This window comes from Berghia stephanieae, chromosome 3 (assembly GCF_034508935.2).
Source record: "Berghia stephanieae isolate SIO BIC M18660-M18661 chromosome 3, UCSD_Bste_1.3, whole genome shotgun sequence".
Taxonomy (NCBI): Eukaryota; Metazoa; Mollusca; class Gastropoda; order Nudibranchia; family Aeolidiidae; genus Berghia; species Berghia stephanieae.
Window position 1 is genome coordinate 54538363 of NC_088362.1, and position 12260 is coordinate 54550622.

General features: G+C 34.8%; 1 protein-coding gene across 4 annotated transcripts in view; it reads left to right on the plus strand.

Annotated features, from left to right (window-relative positions):
* The window catches only part of LOC144968023 (uncharacterized), a 42618-nt gene extending 30932 nt beyond the window's left edge, over positions 1 to 11686 (plus strand). For all 4 annotated transcript variants that reach the window (XM_078905973.1, XM_078905970.1, XM_078905971.1 and 1 more), the window contains exons 21-28: positions 485 to 613; positions 1613 to 1705; positions 2378 to 2498; positions 3377 to 3439; positions 4717 to 4793; positions 6632 to 6700; positions 7160 to 7307; positions 8828 to 11686. In XM_078905973.1, the coding sequence (XP_078762099.1) occupies positions 485 to 613; positions 1613 to 1705; positions 2378 to 2498; positions 3377 to 3439; positions 4717 to 4793; positions 6632 to 6700; positions 7160 to 7307; positions 8828 to 9349 (1222 nt within the window). In that variant the 3' untranslated portion in view covers positions 9350 to 11686. The remainder of the gene's footprint in view (positions 1 to 484; positions 614 to 1612; positions 1706 to 2377; positions 2499 to 3376; positions 3440 to 4716; positions 4794 to 6631; positions 6701 to 7159; positions 7308 to 8827) is intronic.
* Positions 11687 to 12260: the final 574 nt, after the last annotated feature.

A 12260-nucleotide genomic window follows, 5' to 3' on the forward strand; every position in this document is an offset into this window, starting at 1 on the left:
TAAAAAATTTGTGTTGCCTCAAATAGACAGTAACAATTTTTTTCTACTTTTTGCATAGTGTTTTCTGCCAAATATAACAAAATCAGCTTTCCAATTATCGATGGGGAGGTTATAAAAAAATATGTCGCACGTCAAGATTTATAAATGTTGTCTGTTCTTGTAAAGTTAGTGCTCTATCACTGAGTTATCAAGGATCCCATCAAGGGTTAAAGAAAGATAAATTGGGAGAAATTCTTGAGTTAAGATGTTCTATTTGCTGTTTTCAGTGCACTCGCCAGCCTGAAAATCAGTTCCTGATAACTATCAAATTTTTTATTTGTTTTTTTTTTTCATGTCACCCAGGATGTACGTTGACCATTCTCTTATTTTATCAACTCCTCTCTTCACCATGCCTATTTTCCTGAAAGGCTCTGAGTGACTTATAATTGTGTTTTTAAAAAATGTTTTTTATTTTGTTTCCTTTTTTTCTCCCCTTATCTTCAAGGTATTTGCATCAAGAAATGCTTAGTAAAGAAATGCAGAGGAGGACTCATATATTTAGTTCATTCTTTTATAAGCGCCTCACACAAAAAAATCGCCACAGTGAGAAGACAGAGGAAGATGCCAAGAAAAGGTGAGTGATAAAAAAAAGAAATGTGTTAAAATGTATAATATATTTATTTCTTTAAAATTTGAGAGCTGTTTTTGTTAATACTTGTCTAAACAAGAAGTCATTATGAAACATTTATCATATGATCATAAAAAAATTAGAATCAAACACGTTTTGCCCATTGGGGCCAGATGGGTGTGATGAAGTAAAGTTTAAAAGTGCAAACTACAAATAGATGGTGTGAGATTTTACTTATTTATTCATTCTTTTCAGAAATACCATTTACATGATAAAATATACTGGCCAATTTTGGAACGAAATTAGACTTCTTTTCCCCTATCAAATTTTTGTATCATTTGTTTGATCAAGGAAATTATGATAATTTTATTTTTTAAATATATATTACTTATTAATAAATTTGTTCCCCAACAGTATGACTATTCCAAAGCAGTGGTTATATATTATTCAAAATATTAAAGTCTTGCAATATAGGTTGATTCTACTGATTTTTCTTCTTTACATAATTTCCCTTTTTTTTTTCAAACAGGTAGGTAGGTCTAAATCTTATTTGATAGTAATATAAAAGGACACACCATTGGGAATGTGGACACTTTACTTTCAATTCATACCACCTCTGTCGCTCATACCTACATCAAGAGATTGAAAATATTTATTTTTTTTGAAAAGATGAGAGGATTGAGAGTATCATTTGTAAAAAGAAAGAAAAGGAGAAAAAAAATGATAAAGGGACAAATCATTAAATTAAAAAAAAAAACTATTTAAAAATTATTTTTTTGGTTTAATTTCCTTTTTAACATTTTTTTTTTCAATGTAGGAGAAGGTAGTTCGGAAACTTTATATTTTGTTATATTGTATTCGGTTTTATGATTATTTCAAATTAAAGGATTTAGGTTGTTATGAATGTCATTTTGTTTTTTAAGCTATCAAGGTGTTTTTCAATGTATATGCTTTTCAATCCTGGTTCATTTTCTTTTTTTTTTTATTTAACGTTTATTTCTTTAGCTTGCCAGAAAGGAGACATGCCAGAGTTAAAAAGTGGACCAAAACAGTAGACTTGTTTAGCAAAGATTTCATAATTGTTCCCATCAATGAACAGTAAGTTCTTCAAAAGCATTTATATGAATTGAATACAATAGACTTGTGACTTGTTTTACCAAATGCAATTGTAAAAAAAAAGCATTAGATTCAAAAAGTTGTTTTTGTGGTGGCTATTTTTTTTTTCTGTTTGGTTTCTAATTGCTTTACTGATTTTGTCAATTTTAATAACATGAATTGGTCCTCAATTTGTTAAGCCAATTCACCTTTGAGCCTGGATACAACCTTATATTCTTTATATTAAGCAAGCACAAACGTTTATTTTTATTTTTTTCCTTTTATTTTCCTTTTTATTGTCCAAAATTGTTTTACAATAACAATATTAGGAGTCCAATTTCTTTTCGAATTTTGTGAAATGTGATGACCCCATATGACAGAACCATTGACTGCAGTGTGTAAATGATGTAAAGTTGTTTCGAGCTATGATTTATATGGATATGATTTATATGGAGCTGGGGTTTATCTTTCTTTCTGTCACCACTTAACAATTGCCGATTTGATGAGCTACAAGAGATTACATCATGCCAGATCTAACTTATATCAGTAGGAGGGCCAAAAAAAACCAAACAAACTGGCTAATCTATTTGATCCCACTTTACCTCTTAGTCCTCAAATTCTTTAAGAGATTCTCACAGTAATGGCAACCGATTTCACGACTTCTGTTTCCTTCAGTTCCCATTGGTACTTAGCAGTGATATGCTTCCCTGGCTTAGCCACTCCAGAGGTAGTTCCTTTCATTCCAAGCACCTTCCACAAAGAGGAAATGGAGGATTCCAATAGTCCAGAGGGAGAGGTGAGATATATCAGATTGCAAAGTTTAGTCTGGTTAAGTGATTAGTATTTGTTTTGAAATTGTTGAAATAGAATTTACTGATGGATGGATCTTCTTCATTTTTTGAAACTTTTCTTCTTCTTGTTGCATCTTTTCATGACACTTTTTAAAGGGTTTGTAAATATATAGGTTAATATACTAAAATTTCTGGCCATTTAAAGTTTAAAGGAGGAAAACTTCTTTGTCACTTTAGTAGTAGTATGAAGATGAGTCCTTTCATTTCACCAAGAGATTGTAAACAAAAATAAAGAGAAAAAAAGTTGGCTATATCATCTTGTTTCCATCAATTATTTTCCAATTTTATTTTGCACTCAAATGTCACAATTGGCTTCAACAGTCATGAAGATACTTCCCTCATAATGACACATAGTAACTTGGTAACTGGTTCTAAACTATCGGAACAATACTTCTCAGACGAGCATAAAAGTGTACCCAGAGGAGAAAAACATTATAAATCTGATCATCTTTTGACTTTTATACATTCTGATCACATACATGACATGTGAAAAAGTTCTAGCCAGCATGAAGAATAAAAAGTACCGATTTTCTTTGTTTAGAACCAAGCTGCTCGTTGCTAGACTATTGAATCCTATTGGCAAAGCTGTTAAGATTAGTATGAATCTGACCTGAAGTTGGAAATGAAATAATAATGGAGGGAGACAGACAGGATTCTGAACAAGAAAAAAATCACATAAAAACAACTCACTTTAAGAATATGATTCAGGCACAAGACATATGAAGAGAATAACCTGACTGTTGATAGTTACATTCAGTCATAACTTCATCCATTGAGCAGCATTCCAAATATATTTTTGGGGTTTATTTTTTTCTATTTCCAGAACCAAGAAGAGGCTGGGGCAGCAGAGGAAAGCACAAGTAGTCAGCCTGAACGCTCAGGGAAAGTATGTAGTCTTCATGTAATGTTATCAATGTCCTTTTAAGAAAAAAAGTTGTGTGTTTGTGGGATCATTTGACCTATATAGTTTATAAGAGGGCAAAGACTCTCTCTCTATCTCTCTCTCATAGCGGGCAGGGAGGTACGTGCTGTGTCTTCTATCCCCCCATACCCGTTTTCCAATTGTTTCCTGTCATTGTCTTGGAATGAGATTACTTAGTTTTGTCCTGATCCTTATAAGTGAGCTGTATATAGCGCAATATCCACTAAATGTGCTCAAAGCGCTTTACAAGGGTTCCCTGGTCAACAGCAACATTTAACATGTAGGACGGGACATGACGCCTGTTAGGCGATATTACAATTTTTCGGACAAAGACAACGCTGTTAACAGCCAGGTACTCATTTTACACTTGAGTACGGTGAGAGAATGTGAGTAAAGAGCCTTTACCAATGACTCAACTATGTGCCGAGCCTGAGGCTCGAACCCAGGACCTTCCGATCCGAAAGCGAGTGTCATACCACTAGACCACATAGTCGCACAGGGAGGGAGACAGACTCCTTGCCAGAGTTCCTTGGCTGGGAGGGAAACAGTCGAATGTATAGTTATAGTTTAGGGAGATGATATTTTTTTCCTTGTAAATCATCTCTTTGTTATGCATTGTATTATGTTTAGTTTACATATTATATTATATGATTGGTAAACATTTGAGTGTATTCCTCTTAGTTGGGACCTGTGCTTGTGTCTGGATGAGACTTTTAGGTGATCTCAAACTAAGTACTTTGAAGGTGTGCTCTTGGAATCTACATATTTCACTATTTGAACCAATTCCCCATTGTCTTACCTTTTCTTTTGTGCTTTAATTGTAATTCTAGAACTTTTTACTATCCCATTTTCTTCCTTTTTACTGGCACTGATATGACATTGTGTTGCTAGCGCCGTAAAACCCTTAAAAACAACAAACAAAAACATCTCTCTCTCTCTCTCTCTCTCTCTCTCTCTTTCTCTCCCTCTCCCTCTCTCTCTCTCTCTCCCCCCCCCCCCCCTCTCCTTCCTCTCTCTCTCTCTCTCTTCTCTCTCTCTCTCTTCCTCTCTCTCTCTCTCTCTCTCTCTCTCTCTCTCTCCTCTCCCTCTCCTCTCTCTCTCTCTCTCTCTCCTCCCTCTCCCCCCCCCCCCCCTCTCTCTCTCTCTCTCTCTCTCTCTCTCTCTCTCTCCTGCCTTGTTTGTTAACTTTGATTTATGTTATTTATATTTTCAATCATCTTGTTTATTTACAATTTTTTTAGACTGTTTTCGGCAGACAGGTGGATCCTGAAAAGTGCAAGAAGAATGAAGAGAGTAACTACAGCATGGGGCAGAAGCAGTAAGTGCATTACATATAGCTATGATAATGAATAATTATTAAATATCTAGTTTTCAAAAGATAATAATATGTGGTGATACTACTACTACAGCCACCAACACTACCACCAGCACCACCACCACTGCTACCACCATCACCAACAACAACACCAATAATAAAAATTTATAATCATTTCTCAGAAGTCAAGCAAATAAATGTTTTATATGACTGCATAGTTTGTCATGCTTTGGTCACGGGTGCTCCGGCTCCATGGGCCTCTTGGCTCTGAAGGACAACTATATTTTGCCATGCATATTCGCACTTTTGAGCAAAACTAATATATTTTGTAGAGAATTTTGTTTTCAATGTGAAGGTGACATTTCAGTAAACATTCTTAAATTTAAGACTGCAGTATCAGAAATGTCTTAAGGCTAAAAAAAAATGTTATTGTGATAATTTTGGTCTGATATTTGATTTCATATTGCTTCTTAAAATTTAAGCATGTAAAAAATCATGGCACCACATTTTGTAGCTAGCTCTCTAAAAAAATGTTTATATTCTCTGGGTTTGGATCAGACAATAATAGTACATAGTAATAGAAATGATAGCAATTATGATAATGTCAATAATAGTAATAATAATAATAATACATTGGGACCTAGAAACGGGAAATGTCGCAGCCACATTTGTCCCAGTTAGCAATTTTTCCAGATTAGCCTGGGAGATAAAATGCCCGATTGTCCCACAAACTTTGAAGTCAGGATTATTTTTTTTGTGCCCCTCCCTTGTCCACCCAGCAGTGAATGGGTAGTCTGTTAGATCCAAAGGATAGCAAACATTTGCTATTGCCCGCTTCACGCTATCGAAACCGGGATAAACTCCGGCTCCAAAGGCAGAATGGCTCTGAAGGACTACTTAAAAAAAATAAATCTATGTTTCCTATTTGAACCATTCTGTTTTTTAAAACTTTTTTTCTAGTCCTTTACTTATAAATCTAGAATTTTTAAGCTATCCCATTTTCTTTATTTTTACTGACGCTAAAATAATCTAAATGTGTCGCAAGCACGTAAGACCCTAAAAAAGCCCGAAAATAACACCATCATAATAATACACCATTGATTGTTCAGACAAAACATTAGTTCCATTCCATCCCTACCCCTTTATTTGTAAAGCAAGCAATGATAATGTAAACACAGACATGGGTCAAGGCCATGCCAACCACTTTCGAATTGGACCGTAAATGTATGACGCATTTCAACAAAAGCCCACGTAGCAAACATTGGCAGTGATGCGAAATAACTCACAATTTTTATACATGTGTTGAGTGCATAAAACTATTTGGTGGTGTAACTATTTGTGTAATGACAACTTATGATTGGGTGTTCCTGATCTGTTTGCATCATTTACATATTTTGAAGCTAGCTGGGAATTTGGGAAAGTCGCATATAAAATGGTCAAACTTAATGTCGGGTTCAGAAAAAGATTGTTCCCATAAGCCATGGAACTTGTTCCAATAAAGAGGGTATATTATACAGAGATAATTCCTCTCCTCTGGGAGATTGTCCCAATTTTCCAGGTTTCCTGATTTGAGAGGTTCCCAATGTCAATGTCCCACTGTAATATTGATATAATAATTATAATATTAATAATAATTATAAAAAGAATTGTTGTAATAATAATAGTAATCTTAATAATAAAAATGATGATTATGATGATGATAATAATATTATAATGATAATAATAATGATAATAATAATAATATTGGTAATAACGATATTGAAGATGGTTATGATAATAATAATAAACAGAAAATAAGCATTTCTTTATCATTTTTACAATCCACATTCTTATTTTCACAGGCCTTGCATTTTGATGTTTGACTCCCTCCTTGGTCCAAGCAGAAATCCTAATGTGAAAATGCTGAGAGAGTGAGTTCCTCCCCCCCCCCCTCTCTCTCTCTCTCTCTCTCTCTCTCTCTCTCTCTCTCTCTCTTTCTCTTTCTCTCTTTTTCTCTCTCTCTCTCTTTCTCTCTCTCTTTCTCTCTCTCTCTCCTCTCTCTCTCTCTTCTCTCTCTCTCTCTTTCTCTCTCTCTTTCTCTCTCTCTCTCTCTCTCTCTCTCTCTCTCTCTCTCTCTCTCTCTCTCTCTCTCTCTCTCTCTCTCTCTCTCTCTTTCACACAGTCTCCATTTAAAGTCAAATTAAAATAACAGCATCAATACTAAATAGCCAAGAACATTCAATTTTTGTAAATCAGAAATCATTATACCTCATTTGTGTGGAAAGCAATAAAATTTTACTGTTATAATCTATTGAAATGTACATTGGTGCTTTGTTCATTTCATTTGTAATTGTACTTTAAAAAAGCATTACAAAACAATTCTATCCCAGCTACCTGCAATGTGAGTGGAATGCCAAGAAAGATGAGACGAGGAACATCTCCAAGATTTTAAGAGGTTCTACCCCAAAGGTTCCTCAGCAGAATAACTACAGTGATTGTGGTGTCTATCTCCTGCAATATGTTGAAAGCTTTTTTGAGGTTTGTGGTCTAAACACTGAAATATAGTGCTTGTGATTATAAATGTGAGCAACTCTGCATGGATAAAACCATTGTTCATATGTGTAGTCATTGTATGGCTTTGTGTTCTTGTTGTGTGACACTTGCTTTCAGACCAACAGGTCCAGGGTTCAAATCTTGCCCTGAGCGGTGCAAAGCTGAATACTCTGGTGTAAAAAGATTACTTGGCCATTAACAGCGTTGTCTTTGTCCCCCAAAAAATGGTAATGCGCTTTAAGGGGAATGTCTCGTCCTCCAAGTTAAGTGTAACTGATGACTAGGGATCCTTCATGAAGCGCTTTTGAGTGTGAGCACATTGAGTGGATATTGTTTTATTATAAATGCTCAAGTTTCTTTTTTTAATTTTTCTTTCGGCAAACAAGCATTTATTCTCAGCAGGGCGTTTGGAGGTAAATTTCTATTTCATACCTGATAGCCATTTGATCTATGCAAACTCTTGATCCATTGTCTGTTTCTAGATACTGATTTGGCACATGGGTTAACTTGGGTAAAGGACACACAATAACAGGCTGTTAAAAATCTGATTTAAATTAATATAGTAAGAGGCTGATATGTTATTTTATGTCTTGATATATCAATACTGAAAAGTGTTCAATGTTCAAGTCTTAATGAAAACGTGTCAGTGCATGACATAATCAGTCGGAAGGTGAAAATTTTGGATTTGCATTTTTATGCATTTTCTGAAAGAATATGCTCCCCAGAGCATTTTAATCTTTATTTGAAGTAAATCGGGTGATTTTTCATGAAGTTATGGTCAGATGTATGGGAAAGGTATCCAGCAACTTTTCTCAAATTTCATACTTTTTCAACTTGACTATCTGTAAAAAATAGAAGTGAAATTAAGCTTTGATATTTCCCGAAGATGTACAAAAAGGATTGATTTAACCATTTATGACAAGAACTCATTTTGATAAAAATTGACCTTCTCACTAAACTTGCCAATATCTCAGTTCGAAGCATTTCACCATCCGACTGATTATGTCATTCACTGTAACAAATGACCATCGAAATGATACAATTCTATGGATTTACCATGCTCATTCATAATGCATTATTTATTCCCCCAGCAAGTAATATGGAGCCAAATTTCCATTTCATACAATACTTGTATAGCCTGTTAGGCTTCTGATTTGTACCTGCAGTCATACAATATCTCATTGCCTGTCGTTCATTCACACTTGAGTTAAGTAGAGTAATATGTGTTAAGTGCCTAAGGACACAATGCTGGAGTAGTTTTGTGATCATTGTCGCCCATCGGGATACTGACTGAGCTCAGCATTGTTTAACTTTTGTTGCAAGGCTAGACAATGAGTCATTAAGCCACAAAACACCAAGAATTTCTCGATATGACAAAGTACCAAAGACATTCTCACTTGTGTGCCTTCATTTTATCACAAACCCAGTACCACAAAAAGGAAGTTATTAACAAGTGTCCTGATTGTCCATCAAATCTATTTTCATTTTTTTCTTTCCCTGTTCAGGACCCAATAGCTGACTTCCAGATCCCCATGAAAGGCCTTCAGCAATGGTTCACCGAGGATCTTATCATGACTAAACGAGAAGAAATCCACAACCTCATCATGAGGCTGCATCGTCGATTCCAAGAAGACAGAGGGGATCCAAACATCCTAGATATAAGATACGAATCTGGTCCTCCATCTCCGCCATGGGACCCCCATCATTCAATTTTCCCCCCTCCCCCTCCTCTTCAATCCAAGCCTATTCCTCCACAAGAGGACTCGGCAGATGGGCAGGAATCGACGGAAGCCGTGGGTCAAGAAGGAGAGAATCCTTTGAGTTCTCCTGTCAAGGATGGTGGGGATGGTCCTCAGCCTTTGTTGAAATCTCCCACCTTTAATAGCAGCACTACCAAAGATGCTTCCTCTGATAAAGAAGACTCACCCTCAATGTTGACAGATGATAATGATGTGAAACCTGCATCGCTTAACCAAGAATCAACCATGACAGAAGTGGATGAAGACAATGACGGTGTTGAATACTAAATCTGAGGAGACTCAGAATTTGAATTCAATGGATGAGAACAGGGATTTACAAGGACAAAATGACTTAGGAGAAGGGAGTTCTAATTTATGACAAATCACGGAATGATTGTGTGTGAATTTGTTGATGAAAATAATGTGAGTTGTCAAGTGACTTTTGTTTGAAGTTGGTTTTCCTACTTTATTACATTGTTCCTTTTGATGTTCTTTTTTCATTCAACAGGATAAAGTGTCTTTTTTTCTCTTCTGTTTTGTTTTGTTTAGAATTTTTTTCACTCACTCTCCTCCTCTTCCTACTGCTAATTCAGCACAGTGATAAAAACAAAGGAGGAAAGTTAATACAAAACCAGAAGAGAAGAATTTTTACCACTGATAATTTATTACAATCATCAATTTTGATTTTTAAGTTGTTCTTTGTATCGTCTGTATGTTGTACCTTTGCAAATGGATTAAGATTATGTGATATAGTGGAGATGGAAGAAATCAACATCAGAACAAATCATGTTTAAGTTTCTCAATATCATGCACATTCTTCGTTCATACTAGGTCGAAATTTCGGTAAGCAAATTTTAGAAATAAAATTATGGACCCTAGGTTAAGAAAACAGATTAAGTTAGGATGTATTGTGTGGAGGAGTGATTCATGAGGACAACAGCTGTGGTTTAGACTTTTTCCCAGATGGTTTACTATTTTCATTTTTATTTACCATCTCCAGTTAAAATGGTTTTTGTATGTCAACAACTGTAAATTCTCATTCACTTTGATTGCCTCTGGCATCTCATTAAGCGTATAGTGTGGACGTGTGCTCTTAACCAATAACTTGTTTATTCCAACTTTCACTTGATCATGAAATTGAATTTGACCCCAAAATCCAGTGTTGACTTGGTATACCCAATCTTAACCACTTAAGAAAAGTTTTTCCAAATAATTTCTTATTTAAGGGGGATAAATGGATTGTGAGACAGACAGACACACACACACACAAACTCACTCTCTCTCTCTCTGCTTTATTTTTCTCTCCTCTCCGCTTTATTTTTCTTTCCTTTTCAGTTGAAAAGATAATTTGTATCTAAAATATAAAAACAAAATGTAATATTATTTGAGACAAAACATAGTACATTTGTCTTTCTCATTAATTGCATGAAACATATATTTGTTTTAATTTATTTTAGCAAATCAAAGTTGAGGCAAAGCTCTGGCTATCTATCAGTCAATACCTTATTTCACTTTATTGGTTAAGATCTTGAGATGTGTTGCGCGGTTGGATGGAGTCAACAAAACTACTGACGAAATACGTGTAAATCATCGATAGGCTTTACTTGTGAAAGTTAAATAAATTGAAATGAAAATGAACTTCAAACAATGAATGTTTGCGACTGACGCCCTCTTCAGCGATTGAAATAAAAGCTGATATTACACAATGATGCCAGATGAAATAAGCTCAACTTCTATCACGTTTTTGTATTGTATATCAACATTTTAGTTCAATAGATTTGGGCCAGAAACAATTACATACATTAGTAAGCACCTGAATTCTTTCACAAGTAATGAAATAACCTGCATGAAGGCTTGTGTTGGCACAAAAGGATTGATACAATTTCTCAGATCAACAGTTAAACAGGTTTATTAAAAAGGCAATGTATCATTTCCTTTTTAACTACGGTTAAGAATGACAAGATGCTTTATGTATATAAATGGTATGTATATAAATGGATGCATGGCTTCTAGTTCGCATTTTCATTATTATTCATAAACTGAAGAATTTGTTAACATTCATTAAGGTTTTGTGGCATTTTCAATAAAATAATAATAATGATGAGGAGGTTTAGTTGGAAATTAGTAAAATGATTTTTCCTTTCATTCTTTAACAAATCAACATAGCATGAAAATGTGAAGAAGAAAAAGTCTTTATTTGTTATGTTAATGATGATGTACTTGAACGTGAGGGGCTTTGTTGTAGGATTTCATTCCTTGAGTCTTGATATAAATTTGTACATATTTGTTCATTTTTTTTTAAATTGTATTTTTTTTTTTTTTTTGTACATCATGTAAAATTAAAATTTACGAAAAGGATGATTTTAAATTATATATCCATTTCTTGGATACTATTATCTGTAAGTGCTGACGTCTATTTGATTCATTTAATTTTATGTTTTCTTTGTTGTTATTGGTTTTCTTTGAGAATTCATGAATGTAAGAAATGTGTAAGATGGAAATAATTGTAGCATGTCCATTGATGAGAACATTGTTCAAAAATCATTTGAGTTTTGAATGTAGATATTAATAACTCGGATACCATTACCATGTTGTGGTGAAAAAAATAAATCTTGTCAACTGAAACTTTGTTTGCGGATTTCACTATATATAAAGACTGGGCAATGGGTGCTAACTTGCATCGGATGCCCTTGTCTGTTGTCGCTTTCTGTCGTCCAAGAGTCTGGATGGGATCTTCTTTGTAAGAGATTCATGGTTTTCAATAACAAGTTTCTTTATCAGCACCTGGGTGGGGTTCCTGACCTCCCATAGTGGGCAGGGAGGTACATTATGTGTCTTCTATCCCCTTATATCTGTTTTCCAACATGCTTTCTGTCTTTGTCTTGGAATGAGATTACTTGGTGTTGTCCTGGCCCTGGCCGGGGTCCTAGCTGGGAGGGAAACAGTCAAATGTATAGTTATTGTTGATATTTTTTTACTTGTAAATCATCTCTCCGTTATGTATTATTATATGTGTTGAATTTGAATGTATAATGTAAGCATTTGAGTGTATTCCTCTTTGTTGGATCTTGTGCTTGTGTCCGGATGAGACTTATAGGTGATCTCAAACTAAGTACATTGGTGTTATGCTCTTGGAATCTACATCTGATCCCTATTTGTCCCCAGTTCCCCTATGAATGTCTTACTTTTTCTTGGGTGC